Source organism: Diorhabda carinulata, chromosome 7 (assembly GCF_026250575.1).
Source record: "Diorhabda carinulata isolate Delta chromosome 7, icDioCari1.1, whole genome shotgun sequence".
Lineage (NCBI taxonomy): Eukaryota > Metazoa > Arthropoda > Insecta > Coleoptera > Chrysomelidae > Diorhabda > Diorhabda carinulata.
The window spans coordinates 24,280,393-24,304,743 of NC_079466.1; the positions used below are offsets into that span (position 1 = coordinate 24,280,393).

Genomic DNA, 24,351 nt, shown 5'->3' on the forward strand with positions numbered 1-24,351 from the left:
TGAATGAATATTATGTCGAGTGAGAAACATCATTTCTCTATGTAATAATATTTCTTTTGCTTTTTCTCTAGATCGACCAAATGTTCCGCAAGGAGATGGAAACGGTGTTGAAAAAACGCATCCCATCCGAGATCATATCGTCAATATGCTGGTGTTGATCCCGACCTTTTACCTCACAAGATGATTTTACAGCCGGCAGACGTGCTTATAATGCAAATTTGAAATATTTAGCTTACGCAAATATCCCAGGAATATTTTGAAACTTTCACTCGCCATCAGCTCAATCTCTCTCAATAATATAGTGTTTTATCATTAAAAAAAATTTGTAAATAAATCTGGTACTACTAAACTGGGGGTATTATTTCATTAGACAAACGATTTTTTTTCTTAAATTGACAATTCAGGTATTTAAAGTTACTAAAAGAGGTTAACACGTGGACAAAAATTTTCGTGGAACTGTTTATGTGAAAAATACTAAAAACACAGGTAAAAATGTTCTAATAACTGATGAAAAAATTGAGGATCGATTGAGGAAAATCCACTTAAGACAACTCGACAACTTGTCACTAACAATCTTCTTCTTTTTCATCGTACGTTACGACTTGGTGTTTGCATCAATGGTTGCCTAACTGCAGCTGATATGATGAAGACCAGCTTTTACCAACAATCTGACATTGTGTCCACGTGGTCTCTCCATTCCCTTCGACGTTTATCTCACTACATCCTGGATGTCACGTAATTCCCTTAAATGGCATTACTGGTATCACACAGGTCTTGGTAGTCATATATTCCAAATTTTTTGGTGGATAATCTATAGATCAGCTTCGTTCTGAAATGTTTTGAGATCTCTGCAGCATATTAGGGCTTATGAACGTCCTTTGAAGGGTGCTTGACGTCGTATAATATATTTTTCTATCCCCGTCATGATTCGGAATCACTTCCCGGGAAAATAAATAAAACTCTGCATGAAAATTTGTACATTTTAATAAATAAATATTTTACACACGTACATGATCATGATTTCGTTTTAGAAATAACATAACAATGATTATCAACAATCGAATAAAACATATTATATCAACATTGTATAAAATGAAATAATAAAAACGGAAATATATCAATTTCTTATTGATTTAATAATAAACTTGACATGTATACATGTATAAGTTAGAATAATAATTTCTATACTATTTTCCATTATAAATTTTCTGTATTCGAATTCGATTTGGATATTCGGTAACATACAGCTAAAATTACGCGATATGGAATATAATATTTGAAGGAGATGTGAATCATATAAATACGAATACAGAAAGTATACAAAAATCTATCTTCATTCAATTTAGTTGTATATATATACATCATAAATAATTAAAACAATTTTTTTTTGCATTACGATTCATTCAAATACTTTTTCCAACAAACTGTGACGCGAAATCGATTGCAGTATAGCATATTTCAGGAAATAACGTATCTCATTCGACGTATCCAAAAGAACGCAGCACGTTCGCGTGAATACTAAAAGAACGCAGTACATCAACTGTCATTTAACAAACACTGATTCTATCCGAACGTAACGCTCATCAAAATACAGAGAATTAGTTCTAATTTTATAAAAAAAAAACGCAACCAGTCCGTTCGAGTGACACAAAAGAACGCAGCTACGTTTTGACGTGTAGAATTAACGCAACGAGCACAAAAGAACGCACAAATTTATGATTGGAAGTGAACAAAAAAACGAGGAATTCAGTTCTGATTAGACATATCAAAATGAACGCAACACGTTCGCGTGAATACTAAAAGAACGCAGTACATTAACTGTCATTTAACAAACACTGATTCTATCCGAACGTAACGCTTTGATTTGACATAATAATGAAAAGAATTACTCATCAAAATACAGAGAATTAGTTCTAATTTTATATAAAAAAAACGCAACCAGTCCGTTCGAGTGACACAAAAGAACGCAGCTACGTTTTGACGTGTAGAAGTAACGCAACGAGCACAAAAGAACGCGGAAATTTATGATTGGAAGTGAACAAAAGAACGAGGAATTCAGTTCTGATTAGACATATCAAAAAGAACGCAACACATTAACTGTCATTTAACAAACGTTTAATTTAAAGTCTCTTTTTGATTTGATATAATAAAGAAAATAATCACTTAAGAAAATATATATATATATAATAGTATTAGCTATAAAACACAGCATATACATTTCGATTTTATATAAACAAAAGAATATTAACGAGTACGTTCGATTAACCTAAAAGAACGCAGCTAGTTTTGATTTGACGTACAGTTACTTGATTGAAGCAAATATCTAAATTAAGTCTGAGCATCACGATACAAACACAAAATGGAGCTGTTTAGAATGATTACGGAAAGAAATTGATTTTTCTTCGTGTTAAATTGAAAATTTTCCAAATAATCCTCGTATAATATAATATCGCACTACTCGTTGCAGTTGAATAAACATTAGAATAAGCAAAAATTGTTTGCGTAAAAATAACGGATACAATTGGAGTCAAAAAAATCGACGTTGTTGTTTACGAATACTGTAATCGATTTCACTATATGTTTGTTCTATTCCAATCATACTAAAATGTAGTAGAAAAAACGGATATTTTTGGAAAAAAAGTTTACAATTGATTTCATTATTTCAAATAGATCAAAATATGTAATTTATCTTTTATTTTATGGATGATTATAAGGTTAATTTTTGACATTTAGTGCGATTGGAATATATTTACATCCAAATAATTAAAAATTCCATGATATATACAATAAAAACAGTATTTCTTCTTCTTTTAAAAACGTCTACTAAACCTCATAACCTCACATCTATTAACCTTTATTATATATCTGCATCAGCAGCATCTAGTGGACGTTTTCTTAATTAGTTTTAAAAGCTTAGGTGTTTAACTTTATTTACCTTTCATAATAACCTTCATTCGATCTTTTTCAGGTGTTATAATTATTTAGATGAAAAAGTATTTCATCCGATCGAAAAGTTTCGAATTTTGATAAAAGTCATATTAATTAACCGATTTAATTTGTTCTTTATATTATTAGCACTTTACATTTAGTCATGGTTCACCGAAAATTAGCACCAAATAATTATGATAGAAGATAATAATAACCAAGATGATGGACTGCACTGTAGCCAGGACAATCCTCGGCCACCATGTTGCATAGCTGCTGGATTCTCACCTGAAAACCAGATACGTTTTATTAATGAAAACACAACAAAGAGGTGCTAAATACAAGCGATAGAAATGAAGCACTAAAATAGAGTGAAACACACAAAGAAACAGTCTAATTGAAGCACTATTGAAGAGAGGTAATCCTAACAAGACCTGGAATCTGTGGAGACACAAATTTTCCATGACTAGTCGGCATAAATGTGGCCGAATTTCGTTGATGCAACGTTGAATCTAATTCTTTAATGCAAGCGTCGTTTTGGCCAAGTTGACGTTGGTCAAATCTGTTGGTGTTAAATCATACGATCTAGGGGGCTAATTCTGATAATCGTCCACCAGTAATAATCGTACGTATTTGACATCTCCAAAGGATAATTTCCAGGAAATTTCTAATAAATCTCTTCACAATTGACAAAGTCCAACACTGTTCTGATGATATTTTGTAGAAAACTACTAACCCTAAACTGTCAGCTGTCAATTTTGTTTTATTGGGGTTGGCAACACTTTATTGTATAAATGACAGCAAATTTGAATCTTTGAATATAATTTTTTCAATATAATAATTGAAATTTAGATTTGAATTGCATCTAGTTTCACGATAAAAACATTGTACATTACCACTTGATAATAAATCTTAATAATCGCTACCAGAACGAAATTTTGTTAAAATAAATAATACCACGTGTCGGTTTAACTGACTTGAAGCCGTTAAACGTATTTGTTGAGAAAAAAATCACCGCCATAGTGGGTTTATCTCAAATTTTCATACTGCTCATTTTTGCACATCGTTTGTCAAAGTCAGCCGGAGGGAGTATTTTCTAAATAATGTCAACTCGCGTCTGGAATATTTATAGGATGTAATATTTCTTATGTTACTGAAAAATGTTATTTTTTTCTACTATCAGTAATACGAATGAATGTACAATCTATTATAATGCGCGAAACAAGCAATAATCTGATAAAAAATTATTTTTTTAGTAACTCTAATCGAAATAGAGATGTTACAAAAAATAATGCGGCTTGTACGTTGTCATTTGTTAAACCACCAATACGTCAAGACCTTAGTGTAGGTATTCGAGTTGAAATATTAAAAATATCCCAGAAGATACGTTCCATTACGACATATACAAAAGAACGCACTTATACGTTCCTAAATGATTAACTTTGTATATTGACGTTTACAAAATAACGTAGACATTACTATGACATTTGTTGTAGACAAAAAAAACTTTCTTATTTGACGTACACAAAAGAACGTACTTATACGTTCCTAAATGTTTGACTTTGCATATTGACGTTTACAAAAGAACGTAGACAAAACTATGACATTTGTTGTAGACAAAAAAAAAGTTCTTATTTGACGTACACAAAAGAACGTACTTATACGTTCCTAAATGATTAACTTTGTATATTGACGTTTGCAAAATAACGTAGACAAAACTATGACATTTGTTGTAGACAAAAAAAACTTTCTTATTTGACGTACACAAAAGAACGTACTCGTACGTTCCTAAATGTTTAACTTTGTATATTGACGTTTGCAAAAGAACGTAGACAAAACTATGACATTTGTTGTAGACAAAAAAAACTTTCTTATTTGACGTACACAAAAGAACGTACTCGTACGTTCCTAAATGTTTAACTTTGTATATTGACGTTTGCAAAAGAACGTACACAAAACTATGACATTTGTTGTAGACAAAAAAAAAGTTCTTATTTGACGTACACAAAAGAACGTACTTATACGTTCCTAAATGATTAACTTTGTATATTGACGTTTACAAAATAACGTAGACAAAACTATGACATTTGTTGTAGACAAAAAAAACTTTCTTATTTGACGTACACAAAAGAACGTACTTATACGTTCCTAAATGTTTGACTTTGCATATTGACGTTTACAAAATAACGTAGACAAAACTATGACATTTGTTGTAGACAAAAAAAACTTTCTTATTTGACGTACACAAAAGAACGTACTTATACGTTCCTAAATGTTTAACTTTGTATATTGACGTTTGCAAAAGAACGTACACAAAACTATGACATTTGTTGTAGACAAAAAAAAAAGTTCTTATTTGACGTACACAAAAGAACGTACTTATACGTTCCTAAATGATTAACTTTGTATATTGACGTTTGCAAAATAACGTAGACAAAACTATGACATTTGTTGTAGACAAAAAACGTTCTTATTTGACGTACACAAAAGAACGTACTCGTACGTTCCTAAATGTTTAACTTTGTATATTGACGTTTGCAAAAGAACGTACACAAAACTATGACATTTGTTGTAGACAAAAAAAAAGTTCTTATTTGACGTACACAAAAGAACGTACTTATACGTTCCTAAATGATTAACTTTGTATATTGACGTTTGCAAAATAACGTAGACAAAACTATGACATTTGTTGTAGACAAAAAAAAACGTTCTTATTTGACGTACACAAAAGAACGTACTTATACGTTCCTAAATGATTAACTTTGTATATTGACGTTTGCAAAATAACGTAGACAAAACTATAACATTTGTTATAGACAAAAAAAAACGTTCTTATTTGACGTACACAAAAGAACGTACTTATACGTTCCTAAATGATTAACTTTGTATATTGACGTTTGCAAAATAACGTAGACAAAACTATGACATTTGTTGTAGACAAAAAAAAACGTTCTTATTTGACGTACACAAAAGAACGTACTTATACGTTCCTAAATGATTAACTTTGTATATTGACGTTTGCAAAATAACGTAGACAAAACTATGACATTTGTTGTAGACAAAAAAAACTTTCTTATTTGACGTACACAAAAGAACGTACTTATACGTTCCTAAATGTTTGACTTTGCATATTGACGTTTACAAAAGAACGTAGACAAAACTATGACATTTGTTGTAGACAAAAAAAACTTTCTTATTTGACGTACACAAAAGAACGTACTTATACGTTCCTAAATGTTTGACTTTGCATATTGACGTTTACAAAAGAACGTAGACAAAACTATGACATTTGTTGTAGACAAAAAAACGTTGTTTTTTAACGTACACAAAAAAACGCAGAAAATACGTTCACGGTTTTCCGGATTTCGATAGATATGCTCCATATACACAGATTATTCCCTCTAATTCATACAGGGTGACGCAATAGAACGTGCATTTATTAATTATAGGCTAAAAAAATAAATATATAAGGTATTGTTGAAATAAAAGATATGATGATTAGGTAATTAAATGAAATGTCTTTCCTCTAGCTGACTGATGTCCCTCGGATTAATCATGTAGACTTTACGTTTGGGGTATCTCCACAAAAAAAATCAAGAGGCGTCAAGTCAGGGCTACGCGGAGGCCAAGTGGTTTTTGATGTTTCATTTTTGGATTTTTTTCGGTCCAATAACGATAATTTTGTCGTTTTCGTATACGCCACCCCGTATAATTCTAATAGATTACTACGAATATGATTTGATTATAAGGTTTATAAATATTTTTGTTTCCACTTCATTAATTATGAAAGACCCGGTAAAAACGTCGTCTGGCCGCTAAAATGAGTCACCACATCTAGTCTACTTAGCATGCATTATGTTTTTGGTGGAAATGGTCGTAATTTAGAGCCTCTATCTGTATGCTGCATTCGCTAAAGTAAAATATGGTTGTCACAAAGGTACGTTTACGTATTTAAATAATTTATTATGTCTTTTTTTATCTAAGAACGTAAAACATTAGAATTGAATTGAATCATCGAAAATTTTTAATAGTTTCGCGCGATAAAATACTGTCAGTTATTCGTTCATTTGCTCCGTTGTCTTTTCACTTATTCTTTGGCTTCTGTCACTTTTTCCATTATGCTTCACTTAAACACTATTTTTTTCTTATTGGTTCCTCTTTGAACTTTTCTATAATCACCTTATTTCTTATCCAATCAATCTTCTCTTTATCCGCCATTTTCCTTATTTGTTTCACCTGCGTTTTAACTAAAATGGTTCCAGGAGTACCTGACCTGACCTAGAGATGGCGGTAGTTGCTTCAAATACAATTCTATACGTCAAATGTTTCAAGTTTGAAGCCGCCACGTCGTTTGGTATTTGTGATTTCCGTGATTTTCTTTCTTTCCTTTCCACAACATCCTCCAGGTCTTCTTCTCTCCTCATATTTCCGTCTCTGTTCCTTCTTTGTCTCTAGTAGTCTTCCGTATCCTTAATTTCATTTTCCAAAAACTTCTGTCTATTATTGTCTTTATATTTATGTGCTGATTCTTTTACAAATTGTTTTCTTTCTTGATTTTGTTCTTTATAGTTCTCTATGCCTTTTTATTTGTCTTCCATTTTCTCTTTTTTCTGCTCAACTCATTTTCTTCTGTTCGAAAATCAGTAGAATGTATCCATAATCTTTTGAATTGAATATAATACATAATTTTCCAGTTTTAAACTTTTCATTCGACATTATTCATTTGGAAATGAGTCGATTATGCCAAATTCTTTTTCGTGAATTGTTTATTGACCTTCTTGGACTGTAATCGTTCATGTCACTGTAGAGTAAAAATAATTCTTTCCACGCCACGGAACGGTGCATTAAGTTTTCTTCGAATGGGTTTTATTCCAAACTAAAGTTGCCGATATATCACAGCGGGAATAGTTTATTTGGAAAATACATTGTTGGCTTTTACTTGTGTCCTTTTACGTTTCCTGGTGGCGAACAACTGTATTTCTTTGTATTTGGATTTGACAGCGACCTTTTGTGGTCATTATTCAATGGAAAAAACGGTTTCGATTCCGATTTTTGGTATTATTTCGTTATTTATCAACTCAAAGTATTCTGTGTTATCTACCTAGTAGGATAACCGTTATTGACACTAATTATTTTTCCAAATCAATTAATTCTGCTTTGTTTATGTTGCTTTCAAGTATTGCGTATTGTCTACCTAGTAGAAAAACCATCGAATTCTTCCGTCAAACATATTTACGACGAAAGCTTTCATAGTTTTTCTTTGTGGAATCGATTACCACCATTTTGTTAAAGCTGTTTGTCGATTGAAAGTATTGCGTATTGTCTACCTAGTAGGAAAACCATCGAATTATTCCGTCGAAACACGTTATCAGTTCTCAAGGACTCTTCCTCAAAACATTTGATGATCTACTTGAATAAATCTGTCAGAATCTTTTCTGACGTCACGAATTACACGACATAACTTCAATTTATAGTTAAACGTAAACAAATAATAATAATAAATAGTTTTTTTCATGTAAACGTCACTTTATAATAATGAAAAAATATTAACTTGACTCAATATCACCAAGATGAAAGCTTTCATAGTTTTTCTTTGTGGAATCGATTACCACCATTTTGTTAAAGCTGTTTGTCGATTGAAAGTATTGCGTATTGTCTACCTAGTAGGAAAACCATCGAATTATTCCGTCAAAACATGTTATCAGTTCTCGAGGACTCTTCCTCAAAACATTTGATGATCTACTTGAACAAATCTGTCAGAATCTTTTCTGACGTCACGAATTACACGACATAACTTCAATTTATAGTTAAACGTAAACAAATAACAATAAAAAATAGTTTCTTTCATGTAAACGTCACTTTATAATATTAAAAAAATATTAACTTGACTCAATATCACCAAGATGAAAGCTTTCATAGTTTTTCTTTGTGGAATCGATTACCACCATTTTGTTAAAGCTGTTTGTCGATTGAAAGTATTGCGTATTGTCTACCTAGTAGGAAAACCATCGAATTATTCCGTCAAAACATGTTATCAGTTCTCGAGGACTCTTCCTCAAAACATTTGATGATCTACTTGAACAAATCTGTCAGAATCTTTTCTGACGTCACGAATTACACGACATAACTTCAATTTATAGTTAAACGTAAACAAATAACAATAAAAAATAGTTTCTTTCATGTAAACGTCACTTTATAATAATGAAAAAATATTAACTTGACTCAATATCACCAAGATGAAAGCTTTCATAGTTTTTCTTTGTGGAATCGATTACCACCATTTTGTTAAAGCTGTTTGTCGATTGAAAGTATTGCGTATTGTCTACCTAGTAGGAGAACCATCGAATTCTTCCGTCAAAAATAGTTTTTTTTGTGTAAACGTCACTTGAATAACTTGAATATCTTTTCATGTACTTAACCTTTTATCGATAGAAACAAATTTATATTTCGAGACGCATTAAAATTTTTTTTCGCTGGAACTGAAACAATGATCATCAATCTTCGTCGCAATCCGAAGTGTTTTAATTCTAATCAAAGGGAATTTTGCAATGAAAGCCCGTACATTGTGAGCGATGATGAGATAAGTTGATGATCATTATAGGGGACGGTAAATTTTTACTCGTATTACAAGATTAGAACATAATTTTTCAATGGTGAATCGAATTTGATTGGAAATTCCGCCACTTTAAAAGAGCGACAGTTTTTTTTGTGGTGTTTGTATATAATCGCAAATAATGAATCAATTATTCACGAGAATCATTTTTTAGATGATACAGGATGTACTGAAAGTAATCAATAAAAAAATTGAGGTTATACTAGATCAAATGTTTGTACTTAAACAGGCGTATGATTCGGTACTTAAACTTAAAACATTCCACTTCAATTTCCTACTATAGTTGATTCTCAAAGGTTCACGATTCCAAGGATTGATTCATAATATGAAAAGTTAGGTCCTGTCGTATTATGCAGATGACGTAGTGGCCTAAGGGGGTTTATCTACGGTCCGATCTGAACGCGGATGACGTCCGATGTCGGATTAATAATAATTATTGTATTTTTGTTAAATTACGATAGGACGATGAAAATTTTCTTCACCCTTTGTATTTTCTTGAAGCTATGTATAGACTTAATAAGTCCGTCGTCAAGACTTGTTAATAATAAATAAAATAAAGGCTTTAATAAAAAAATTCTGATGTTCATTTGATGTATGAACTGGTTTTTCGAAACTGACGCCGGAGGGTTTCGAAAATTTCAAACAGAGAATTGTCAGAAAGGGTATTAGTCTGCTGTTGGGAGAATTTATTTGATTTTCATGTCGTACAAAATGAAATTGTATCTAGTTTCGAATAATAAAAGAGATGAATATTATATACCGTCAATATCATCGGCAGCTGGACGAAATATACAAAATCAAGTACGAAACTATTAGAAAAAACTAGAAGATTTTATTGTATCTCATTTACTACGGCACTGGGTATGTTTATGATCGATTAAACCCACGCCCCTCAATAGATTACAGATTTGGGAAAGTTTTTAGCTATCAAAGATTTTTATTTGGTATTGTTCGGTAGTAAAGTTTTCGAAAGCTCGGAAATATATTACAGTTAGTACACACAATGAAATTATTTACATTATTCAAGTCTGCTTCATATAATTCGTTGATATCATCAAATTCTTCACTAAGATCTTAATCTGAGTGATAATTAAGTGATTTAGCATCATTTTGAAACAGTTTTTTCTATTTTATTTTCCTTTCTTCGGAGTTTGTGTATAAATTCTTGAGATACCTGGTGTACGCTGGTTTTTTTTTTAATAAATAAAACCAAATTCAACACACCGCAATTCCTAACTGATTAATTTCTAATCGACGAATGCGCAAGTAATCGAAAGCTCGGAAATATATTACAGTTAGTACACACAACGAAATTATTTAAATTATTCAAGTCTACTTCATATAATTCGTTGATATCATCAAATTCTTCACTAAGATTTTAATCTGGGTGATAATTAAGTGATTTAGCATCATTTTGAAACAGTTTTTTCTATTTTATTTTCCTTTCTTCGGAGTTTGTGTATAAATTCTTGAGATACCTGGTGTACGCTGGTTTTTTTTTTAATAAATAAAACCAAATTCAACACACCGCAATTCCTAACTGATTAATTTCCAATCGACGAATGCGCCAGTATTCGAAAGCTCGAAAATATATTACAGTTAGTACACACAATGAAATTATTTACATTATTCAAGTCTGCTTCATATAATTCGTTGATATCATCAAATTCTTCACTAAGATTTTAATCTGGGTGATAATTAAGTGATTTAGCATCATTTTGAAACAGTTTTTTCTATTTTATTTTCCTTTCTTCGGAGTTTGTGTATAAATTCTTGAGATACCTGGTGTACGCTGGTTTTTTTTTTAATAAATAAAACCAAATTCAACACACCGCAATTCCTAACTGATTAATTTCTAATCGACGAATGCGCAAGTAATCGAAAGCTCGGAAATATATTACAGTTAGTACACACAATGAAATTATTTACATTATTCAAGTCTGCTTCATATAATTCGTTGATATCATCAAATTCTTCACTAAGATCTTAATCTGGGTTATCATTAAGTGATTTAGCATCATTTTGAAACCGTTTTTTCTATTTTATTTTCCTTTCTCCGGAGTTTGTGTATAAATTCTTGAGATACCTGGTGTACGCTGGTTTTTTTTTAAATAGATAAAACCAAATTCAACACACCGCAATTCCTAACTGATTAATTTCCAATCGACGAATGCGCCAGTATTCGAAAGCTCGGAAATATATTACAGTTAGTACACACAATGAAATTATTTACATTATTCAAGTCTGCTTCATATAATTCGTTGATATCATCAAATTCTTCACTAAGATCTTAATCTGGGTGATAATTAAGTGATTTAGCATCATTTTGAAACAGTTTTTTCTATTTTATTTTCCTTTCTCCGGAGTTTGTGTATAAATTCTTGAGATACCTGGTGTACGCTGGTTTTTTTTTTTTAATAAATAAAACCAAATTCAACACACCGCAATTCCTAACTGATTAATTTCCAATCGACGAATGCGCCAGTATTCGAAAGCTCGGAAATATATTACAGTTAGTACACACAATGAAATTATTTACATTATTCAAGTCTGCTTCATATAATTCGTTGATATCATCAAATTCTTCACTAAGATCTTAATCTGGGTGATAATTAAGTGATTTAGCATCATTTTGAAACCGTTTTTTCTATTTTATTTTCCTTTCTCCGGAGTTTGTGTATAAATTCTTGAGATACCTGGTGTACGCTGGTTTTTTTTTTTAATAAATAAAACCAAATTCAACACACCGCAATTTCTAACTGATTAATTTCTAATCGACGAATGCGCAAGTAATCGAAAGCTCGGAAATATATTACAGTTAGTACACACAACGAAATTATTTAAATTATTCAAGTCTACTTCATATAATTCGTTGATATCATCAAATTCTTCACTAAGATTTTAATCTGGGTGATAATTAAGTGATTTAGCATCATTTTGAAACAGTTTTTTCTATTTTATTTTCCTTTCTCCGGAGTTTGTGTATAAATTCTTGAGATACCTGGTGTACGCTGGTTTTTTTTTTAATAAATAAAACCAAATTCAACACACCGCAATTCCTAACTGATTAATTTCCAATCGACGAATGCGCCAGTATTCGAAAGCTCGAAAATATATTACAGTTAGTACACACAATGAAATTATTTACATTATTCAAGTCTGCTTCATATAATTCGTTGATATCATCAAATTCTTCACTAAGATCTTAATCTGGGTGATAATTAAGTGATTTAGCATCATTTTGAAACCGTTTTTTCTATTTTATTTTCCTTTCTTCGGAGTTTGTGTATAAATTCTTGAGATACCTGGTGTACGCTGGTTTTTTTTTTTTAATAAATAAAACCAAATTCAACACACCGCAATTCCTAACTGATTAATTTCCAATCGACGAATGCGCAAGTAATCGAAAGCTCGGAAATATATTACAGTTAGTACACTTTACGGTTCGTAATCTAGTTGGCGACGACTTCGTTCCAATTTATATCTAGGAATATTTGATTTTAGAAACTTACCATTTAAAATGTGTACATAAGTGCTTGCGGGTTGCGCGTTGCTGGGAACGCAGGAATAATTCCCCGAATGACGCGTCGCGGCGTTTGTTATGGTTAAAACGCTTATTTTTTCAGTTAAATCCGTCGTCACATTAATACCCCGATCAACGTCGTAATTTATCATTCTGTTGTTGTGGTACCAAAATATATACGAAGGGGCCTGAAAATTCCAAAAAAAAAAACTTTGAATTCCAAAATACTATATACAAGGTGAAACATTGTTATTATTAGTTTAAAAATTCGTTAATAAGAAGTATATTTTAATAAATAATTGGGTTTAAAGGATGTACCATACACCCTATTCGCCAGATTTAGCTCTACTGGATTATTTTCTGTTACCAGACTTGAAAAAATGACCTGGAAGTCAATTATTTTGAGGAGCTTGACGTTTCTTATTATAAAAAGGGTGAAAATTAAAATAATTCTGTTGGTCCAAGTACTTTTGGAACCGTCCTCGTATAGTATCATTTCATTTATTTTTTTTTTCATATATTTCACTTAAAAGGAGACTTATAACCATAGTTGTCGATTGAAATATTATTATTTTTAGTTTATAAACGTATATTCATAATCGAGCCAATTATTTGAGATTGAATAACCCTGTATATTCCATCATTATAGATGAATAAAACCCAGGTACAAGATTCAACGTAATTCTTGATAACAACTTTCTTTTATCAGTTTCTATAATGAGGTTTCCAGTTTTGGAATCAACAAGATAATCTGAATTTAATGACGTACTTTGTAATTTTCTTTTATAAAAATTTGATTGACAATTTTCCAAGTGATTATATCATGGATTTTTTAGTAGATTTCTAACCTACAAATATTGGAAATTCATATATTAATTGAATTAAAGAAAGTTTTTGACAGTTCAAAAGTTTATTCATAATTGAATTTTGGAAATTCGATAAATATGCAAATTTGTTATTAAAGCGATTTCATTTCATAGTTTTAAGTGATTAACACGATAAAAAAGCGAAAACTTCCAAGATTTCGGAAAACAAAAACAAAACTCTTCATATATACCGAATGGATCTACGACCTAACAAAAAAATATTTTTCGATGCCTTCCGGTATATTTTCTATTCTAAATTCAGAAGGACTGTTTCCGGTTTCAACGTTTCAACGTTTCGAATCGTCTTTCTCTCTTATTAAAGGGAAAAAAATCACTATGATTCAGCTCCTGCTGATTCGTGGTACACCAACAAAGCTGGTCTACAGAATCCACACCCCGTTCTGTGCCATTTTCATCGCCAGTATCATTTCTTGGGTATTTTATACATCCACTCTTTATTTATTATCTTTATCTTTATCCGTGTCTCGATCTATGCTTTTTTTGCTTTACCTCTTGCACTTAAAAGTTCTATTTTGTTTTATCACTGTTTTTTAGATCTAGATTCCACGATATCATCTTCTATATCCGATTCATTATTGATTTTTGTCTGTGAATACTCGATTTCAAAGTTGGTTAAGACTACCGGCCGCGCGGAGTCCAGCACAACCGCATACAAAAACCCATTCGATATCAAAAGGACGTACTGTATATTTATGTCGCTTTGGTTAATCATTTCGCTCTTAATGTGTGTTCTCAATATTATTTGACATAAAGCTCTTTCTAATATCGGTCGATCAAAATGATAGATTGCTCTATCAATCAATCACAACTTCACATAAAAATTCTTCCACATTCGCAATTTCACGTTTCACCGACTTTATATTCAAACAGATCAAAGTTGGAACGTTCGACAATTATATTTTGTTTGAATATAAATTACCAGTTTTATCCGGCGATGGATATTTCGAATAGTTTTATTGGAAAAATCGATTAGAATTGATAATACAATTTCGAAAGCGTTGTTTCCAGATGTTACATGTTAACAATGAAGTAGAAATCGAAATATTATTCTCAAATCGAATTCCCTTAGTTCTTCGCTCTTTTTTCCATGCTCTACTATCAATGGAAAGTACTTTAGGGTTGGTGTCGTGTCTGGTATATCCTCTTCCATCTTTGGTGTCTCATTTCCCCACGGAACCATCTCTTGGTACTACTTTTCCGTCCAGTTGCTTCTTCTATCTCGATTTCATACTCTTCAAAGCGAAGTGTCCTCAATACCTCGGCGGCGAAACGTGCTGGTTGCCGTCCAGGCAGTCCAGTTGTACAAATTGGGCTCTCCGAGGAAACCTCATGCTTGAATGTTTCCGCTCAGTGCACTCAACCGATAATTTCTCACTTTGAAGGCTTTTTCGCTGACAGTTCGACATAAATCATCACTTCCTGGTGTGTCGAATGAATGATTGCGATGTTTATCGACTCGCAGCTCCAATTTTTTTGTCGTGATCCTCTGGTTTAAGAGATCTTTTCGAGGATTGTATCGAAAGTGAAATTGATCTCTCCTAGGTGCTATAACTACGACCACGTCGTCCGGAAGACCTAGGAATGATCCTATAAATACCTCTACCACGACTTTGTACTCTTTGGAAGCGTTTTCTGTATCGTATTTGTGGATTCTGTCTATAAGTAGCTAACAACCATCTTCTACAAGTATCTTGGTACGCACATTTGACTGTGTAGAAGACTTGTTACCACTAGACGGTTTCTCCCTTCCATCTGACTCCTGATATAGCTTCCTATGTAGTACTGACGTTTCTCCTGCGACCATTTTTCGTACTCATTGATTCATCTATGGAAGACTTGGCTTAATCTTCGTACCGAAGGTCTCCAACCCGAGAAACATCTCGTACCTTTACATAAAGAAGATCTAATGGAGGAGAATAACCTGTATTTTTGACAGAGGATTCAACGCATCGAAAGACATCATTCGAAACTATATCCACCGTTTATTTGTTTGATGTACTCAGCAGAAGATCTGGAGCTATCCAGATCGCTCAATATCGAATTGAATAAACACCCTGGAAGTACCTTGATCCATTAGAGAGACGATAAGATGGAAGGTTTCAAGTTTAGAATAAAAGGAGGTCAGTGGAAAACTCTTTGGTAGATCAGACTTGGAAGCAATCATCTTATCAGCGTTCAATGGATGTCTTGCAGAAAGAGACGTGCTGTAAAACATCATTCCATTGTTAATTGTAGTTTTATTATAATCAAAAACACTTTCCTGGGTGAGGTTTTAGTTCTAATTACGAAGAAGCGTGAATCTTTTGAATCCTTCTGAATCCTGAAGCGGATAATCGACTTTGGTTTAGTAGAAATGGAAAATTTACGATTCAAACCAAAGTTGATTGAAAATAAGTTTATTTCTAAATACTTTATGGAATACTGAATCAATATTTACCTCGGTGCTTTGCAGAACTGCGCATTGCAGTCTGAGCCCGGATCCTGGTTTGAGATACTTCTCGGAAGGACCTTGTATCTCCCCCTTGGCCTCTGAAAAGAAAAAAATTGACGTTTTTGATTCTGTTTACTGGACTAATCGACTTTATACATTGAAATTGTGATTATCAATATTTGATAATTCAAATTTTGTTTGTTTTTGGTCGTAATATTGTTGATTGTTTGATTTCCCGTTCAATATACTGAAATCTACAAATGCGGGTGGAGCTATTAGATTCCAAGTTTATCTATTTACATCTAATTTCAACCAGACATGTGGGTAAATTCATTAAATCTTATCAGAAAATCGATAATAGCGTAGATAAAATCAATATTACTTTTTTTAATTTATTGTAAACATCACTCAATAATACGTGTGACTGATACACAGATGGCGCTACCATTGTCAAATCCATATGACGTTTATGAAGTACGAACTGTCAATAGTCTATGTGTCAAATTTCATGACGTTTCGATTAGTAAAAAAGAAGTGACAGGCGTTTAAGCGAAACTACTTTTGTTATTTTCGAAATAATAGTTTTAAAACAATTTCTTGTGGTAATTGATGAATAAAAAATACTGTACAAGTTCAGTGCACGATTCGAAAAGAATCGTTTGTTATTTTTTTGTTTAATTTGGACGTAGTCGTACAAAAACCGTTGATGGTGATTGTCCAATGCAGCGATTCACGAGTGGTAACGTTGGTTCAATTGAATCGGTGCTTTATCCATCGTATAGTCCTGATCTGACCCCCCAGTGACTATTTTTCTATAACCACGTTGTGGAAAGTTAAATTGATGAATAAAATCAATTTTTTCTTAGTTAATGTATGTCGACTGTACGATGTAACTCAAAACTTTCACGGCTCTCAACGTATCATTTTGAAGTAGCTTTTCCTCGACCTAGAAAAAAAATATTTCTTGATTTCACCAACCAACATTTGTCTGAAACTTTCCCAAATAAAAACATTCTCAAGATTTATAATTTAAGTCTAGAAGCATGGAAGTAATAAATAATATCAGTAAATCTTTCACTTCCTTCCGGATGTAAAGAAAAGCGCTCGAAACGAAACCGAGAAAAATTTCATTTAGATATACATTTGGATAAAAAAGAACTCAAAACCTACATTGAAATCTCAAACTAAAGTACACTACACTCCGTGAGAATTATAATGAAGCAGCTTGTTAAGTTTGACGTCAAGTTAGAAAGTAAGATTGACTTAAAAGTTACGAAATACAACAGATTCCGAGAAAAATTTATATTCGATAAAATGCAAACCACTGATTCGTTCGATTACGATCACTTTGAGTTTCAAAATTCGACTAAAAGTTGATTGAAATTACGAAACATTCATTGGTGTTTCATAATCGAATTAGTAGCTATGATACAAGCGTTGAATCAAAAGTTTCCCCTCGTATAAATGAGTAAATATTTCCAAATAACATGGTTTCAAATCTCTTTAAATAAAAACTTTCTAGGTTAGTTATTATCTACTCTTTTCTAGTCTATTCTATAGAGTGGATAATGAAATAACAGTATTTCTAATTTCTTTAGGAGCATTCTTCTTAATACTGGCCGCGTTCAGCTTATTAACGAAGTAGGTCAATTAGAGTTTCATCAGAAATTATTGGGTTGAAGTTAAGAAAGAAAAATTAAACTGGAAATCGGACCTACTTTTCAGGTAATTTTTTCTCTGTAATTAGAAAGGTAAATCCACTTATAGAGGGTAGATAATCAAGTTTTAATATAGACAAAGGAAAACAAATATTTGTAATTGATTATGAAACACTTTTAGAAGGTGCTTCATCACCAAAAGTTGGTTTAAACCACATACGAGTACGTTCACCATTGATAATGTGAAAATTCATTCAGATTTGACAGTATAAATCGAGTAAATTATGTTTACAACATATTTGTGCTTATTGTTAGCTTATTAAGCAACATTTTTGACTCAAAAAATCGCTCTATACATAGAAATTTGTTTCTATCACACAGCTGTAAACCAAAACATAAACTACCGGTCAAAAGTTTGACTGACTGACTTCTCTGTACGATTTGACTCACAAAAACTTAATCTGATGAAGATCGGGCGATTGCGATTTACCGAATCGTTAATTTTAATGAATCTCCATTCGTTTTTCCCCCAAAACGTCCCCAAACCATCACCAAGTGATGTTGCGTCTCAGGAACTACTCGGGACTAAACTACAATCATAAACGCAAATTTAATAAATTCATTATGGTTTGGGTAAAAGCTTTTGACCGTTTATGTGCCAATAAATCAAAAAAATATCGATAAGACATTTAAAAAACCCAACCGACAACGTCCTATAACATATTTTTCCCTTATACGAAATATGTTTTTTTTGTGAGTGATATTAGGGGAGGATTACCGTGGAGAAGTCCTTCAAATATGAATTGAATTGTAGTGAACGATGGCGTTTGTCTTGTTTACTCCAATAATCCTCCACAATTTATTTTCTATTTATAAAAGTAAAGTGGCGCGGTGAATAGGATCGATTTAAATACTGTCCGATGCTGTAGGACGGTAATTTTCGAAAGGGAATTTTAAAGAGATCTTGGAAATACTAAATTTTCAATTGAAAGGCACAATTCAGTTTTAAATATTTAATGAAAGCCATCAATTATACACAACGGTTATTAATATGCCTAGTATACTGAATAGAATTAATTGGGAACTGTACAAACCGAAATCAACATCATTTAATCTTTGTCGGTTATTATTTTAATTGAAATTAATTTACTAATTGTTGTATCGTCATAATTATCGTCAATTAATAATACAACGAACTTTTTAATAATTTCATCGGGTTATTTTTATTAAAGAATTTAAAACAGACGATAACATTGATAAAGAAGGAAATGGTTTTGTCAAAAATTTGTGGTAAACATTTACAGTCGAAGAACCACGAGAAGAAACGATCGCAGTAACGAAGAAGAAAGCGGCAAAGTTAAAAATAAGGAAAGATTACAGCTAGAAACCAAAAAAGCATTACTTTAAGTGATAGTTTGTAGCTTTATGAAGTTTAGTGTCAAATATTTCATCAAACTTAACTAATGTACAAAATCTGGCAACGTAGCTCGCGTTAATCGATGAAAGAACAAGCTAGAGCGACTGGATAGCCACGGGACGTTTCTAGAAGATTCTAGAAGGCGAAAATTCTAGAATGCGAAGAAAATATACACGAAAACGGGAACGATAAAGAGTTCCATAGATTTGCGGAATGTTTGGGAGAATTTGGGGCACTTATATAATAATCTAGTTGAACTAAACCTTCAGTTTTAAGGTTAGGGTCAAATATTTCATCAAACTTAACTAATGTACACAATCTGGCAACGTAGCTCGCGTTAATCGATGAAAGAACAAGCTAGAGCGACTGGATAGCCACGAGACGTTTCTAGAAGATTCTAGAAGGCGAAAATTCTAAAATGCGAAGAAAATATACACGAAAACGGGAACGATAAAGAACTACATAGATTTGCGGAATGTTTGGGAGAAATTAGGGCACTTATATAATAATCTAGTTGAACTAAACCTTCAGTTTTAAGGTTAGTGTCAAATATTTCATCAAAATTAACTAATGTACACAATCTGGCAACGTAGCTCGCGTTAATCGATGAAAGAACAAGCTAGAGCGACTGGATAGCCACGGGACGTTTCTAGAAGATTCTAGAAGGCGAAAATTCTAAAATGCGAAGAAAATATACACGAAAACGGGAACGATAAAGAACTACATAGATTTGCGGAATGTTTGGGAGAATTTGGGGCACTTATATAATAATCTAGTTGAACTAAACCTTCAGTTTTAAGGTTAGGGTCAAATATTTCATCAAACTTAACTAATGTACACAATCTGGCAACGTAGCTCGCGTTAATCGATGAAAGAACAAGCTAGAGCGACTGGATAGCCACGAGACGTTTCTAGAAGATTCTAGAAGGCGAAAATTCTAAAATGCGAAGAAAATATACACGAAAACGGGAACGATAAAGAGCTGCATAGATTTGCGGAATGTTTGGGAGAAATTAGGGCACTTATATAATAATCTAGTTGAACTAAACCTTCAGTTTTAAGGTTAGTGTCGAATATTTCATCAAAATTAACTAATGTACACAATCTGGCAACGTAGCTCGCGTTAATCGATGAAAGAACAAGCTAGAGCGACTGGATAGCCACGGGACGTTTCTAGAAGATTCTAGAAGGCGAAAATTCTAAAATGCGAAGAAAATATACACGAAAACGGGAACGATAAAGAGCTGCATAGATTTGCGGAATGTTTGGGAGAATTTAAGGCACTTATATAATAATCTAGTTGAACTAAACCTTCAGTTTTAAGGTTAGTGTCAAATATTTCATCAAAATTAACTAATGTACACAATCTGGCAACGTAGCTCGCGTTAATCGATGAAAGAACAAGCTAGAACGACTGGATAGCCACTGGACGTTTCTAGAAGATTCTAGAAGGCGAAAATTCAAGAATGCGAAGAAAATATACACGAAAACGGGAACGATAAAGAACTACATAGATTTGCGGAATGTTTGGGAGAATTTGGGGCACTTATATAATAATCTAGTTGAACTAAACCTTCAGTTTTAAGGTTAGTGTCAAATATTTCATCAAACTTAACTAATGTACACAATCTGGCAACGTAGCTCGCGTTAATCGATGAAACAACAAGCTAGAACGACTGGATAGCCACGGGACGTTTCTAGAAGATTCTAGAAAGCGAAAATTCTAGAATGCGAAGAAAATATACACGAAAACGGGAACGATAAAGAACTACATAGATTTGCGGAATGTTTGGGAGAAATTAGGGCACTTATATAATAATCTAGTTGAACTAAACCTTCAGTTTTAAGGTTAGTGTCAAATATTTCATCAAAATTAACTAATGTACACAATCTGGCAACGTAGCTCGCGTTAATCGATGAAAGAACAAGCTAGAACGACTGGATAGCCACGAGACGTTTCTAGAAGATTCTAGAAGGCGAAAATTCTAAAATGCGAAGAAAATATACACGAAAACGGGAACGATAAAGAGTTCCATAGATTTGCGGAATGTTTGGGAGAATTTAAGGCACTTATATAATAATCTAGTTGAACTAAACCTTCAGTTTTAAGGTTAGGGTCAAATATTTCATCAAAATTAACTAATGTACACAATCTGGCAACGTAGCTCGCGTTAATCGATGAAAGAACAAGCTAGAACGACTGGATAGCCACGAGACGTTTCTAGAAGATTCTAGAAGGCGAAAATTCTAAAATGCGAAGAAAATATACACGAAAACGGGAACGATAAAGAGTTCCATAGATTTGCGGAATGTTTGGGAGAATTTAAGGCACTTATATAATAATCTAGTTGAACTAAACCTTCAGTTTTAAGGTTAGGGTCAAATATTTCATCAAACTTAACTAATGTACACAATCTGGCAACGTAGCTCGCGTTAATCGATGAAAGAACAAGCTAGAACGACTGGATAGCCACGGGACGTTTCTAGAAGATTCTAGAAAGCGAAAATTCTAGAATGCGAAGAAAATATACACGAAAACGGGAACGATAAAGAACTACATAGATTTGCGGAATGTTTGGGAGAAATTAGGGCACTTATATAATAATCTAGTTGAACTAAACCTTCAGTTTTAAGGTTAGTGTCAAATATTTCATCAAAATTAACTAATGTACACAATCTGGCAACGTAGCTCGCGTTAATCGATGAAAGAACAAGCTAGAACGACTGGATAGCCACGAGACGTTTCTAGAAGATTCTAGAAGGCGAAAATTCTAAAATGCGAAGAAAATATACACGAAAACGGGAACGATAAAGAGTTCCATAGATTTGCGGAATGTTTGGGAGAATTTAAGGCACTTATATAATAATCTAGTTGAACTAAACCTTCAGTTTTAAGGTTAGGGTCAAATATTTCATCAAAATTAACTAATGTACACAATCTGGCAACGTAGCTCGCGTTAATCGATGAAAGAACAAGCTAGAACGACTGGATAGCCACTGGACGTTTCTAGAAGATTCTAGAAGGCGAAAATTCTAGAATGCGAAGAAAATATACACGAAAACGGGAACGATAAAGAACTACATAGATTTGCGGAATGTTTGGGAGAATTTACGGCACTTATATAATAATCTAGTTGAACTAAACCTTCAGTTTTAAGGTTAGTGTCAAATATTTCATCAAAATTAACTAATGTACACAATCTGGCAATGTAGCTCGCGTTAATCGATGAAAGAACAAGCTAGAACGACTGGATAGCCACGAGACGTTTCTAGAAGATTCTAGAAGGCGAAAATTCTAAAATGCGAAGAAAATATACACGAAAACGGGAACGATAAAGAGTTCCATAGATTTGCGGAATGTTTGGGAGAATTTAAGGCACTTATATAATAATCTAGTTGAACTAAACCTTCAGTTTTAAGGTTAGGGTCAAATATTTCATCAAAATTAACTAATGTACACAATCTGGCAACGTAGCTCGCGTTAATCGATGAAAGAACAAGCTAGAACGACTGGATAGCCACGGGACGTTTCTAGAAGATTCTAGAAAGCGAAAATTCTAGAATGCGAAGAAAATATACACGAAAACGGGAACGATCAAGAACTACATAGATTTGCGGAATGTTTGGGAGAATTTAAGGCACTTATATAATAATCTAGTTGAACTAAACCTTTAGTTTTAAGGTTAGTGTCGAATATTTCATCAAAATTAACTAATGTACACAATCTGGCAATGTAGCTCGCGTTAATCGATGAAAGAACAAGCTAGAACGACTGGATAGCCACGAGACGTTTCTAGAAGATTCTAGAAGGCGAAAATTCTAAAATGCGAAGAAAATATACACGAAAACGGGAACGATAAAGAGTTCCATAGATTTGCGGAATGTTTGGGAGAATTTAAGGCACTTATATAATAATCTAGTTGAACTAAACCTTCAGTTTTAAGGTTAGGGTCAAATATTTCATCAAACTTAACTAATGTACACAATCTGGCAACGTAGCTCGCGTTAATCGATGAAAGAACAAGCTAGAACGACTGGATAGCCACGGGACGTTTCTAGAAGATTCTAGAAAGCGAAAATTCTAGAATGCGAAGAAAATATACACGAAAACGGGAACGATAAAGAACTACATAGATTTGCGGAATGTTTGGGAGAAATTAGGGCACTTATATAATAATCTAGTTGAACTAAACCTTCAGTTTTAAGGTTAGTGTCAAATATTTCATCAAAATTAACTAATGTACACAATCTGGCAACGTAGCTCGCGTTAATCGATGAAAGAACAAGCTAGAACGACTGGATAGCCACGAGACGTTTCTAGAAGATTCTAGAAGGCGAAAATTCTAAAATGCGAAGAAAATATACACGAAAACGGGAACGATAAAGAGTTCCATAGATTTGCGGAATGTTTGGGAGAATTTAAGGCACTTATATAATAATCTAGTTGAACTAAACCTTCAGTTTTAAGGTTAGGGTCAAATATTTCATCAAAATTAACTAATGTACACAATCTGGCAACGTAGCTCGCGTTAATCGATGAAAGAACAAGCTAGAACGACTGGATAGCCACTGGACGTTTCTAGAAGATTCTAGAAGGCGAAAATTCTAGAATGCGAAGAAAATATACACGAAAACGGGAACGATAAAGAACTACATAGATTTGCGGAATGTTTGGGAGAATTTACGGCACTTATATAATAATCTAGTTGAACTAAACCTTCAGTTTTAAGGTTAGTGTCAAATATTTCATCAAAATTAACTAATGTACACAATCTGGCAATGTAGCTCGCGTTAATCGATGAAAGAACAAGCTAGAACGACTGGATAGCCACGAGACGTTTCTAGAAGATTCTAGAAGGCGAAAATTCTAAAATGCGAAGAAAATATACACGAAAAC

General features: G+C 32.8%; 2 protein-coding genes across 2 annotated transcripts in view; one reads left to right on the plus strand and one right to left on the minus strand.

Annotated features, from left to right (window-relative positions):
* The window catches only part of LOC130896608 (uncharacterized), a 63,252-nt gene extending 62,903 nt beyond the window's left edge, over positions 1–349 (plus strand). Inside the window, exon 7 of the mRNA XM_057804804.1 lies at positions 72–349. Within this exon, the coding sequence (XP_057660787.1) occupies positions 72–184 (113 nt within the window). The 3' untranslated portion in view covers positions 185–349. The remainder of the gene's footprint in view (positions 1–71) is intronic.
* A 619-nt stretch (positions 350–968) lies between these two features.
* The window catches only part of LOC130896609 (zwei Ig domain protein zig-8-like), a 216,545-nt gene continuing 193,162 nt past the window's right edge, over positions 969–24,351 (minus strand). Inside the window, exons 6-8 of the mRNA XM_057804806.1 lie at positions 16,386–16,477; positions 13,051–13,249; positions 969–3,213 (exon numbers count right to left, since the gene is read on the minus strand). Coding sequence (XP_057660789.1) covers positions 3,107–3,213; positions 13,051–13,249; positions 16,386–16,477 — 398 coding nt within the window. The 3' untranslated portion in view covers positions 969–3,106. The remainder of the gene's footprint in view (positions 3,214–13,050; positions 13,250–16,385; positions 16,478–24,351) is intronic.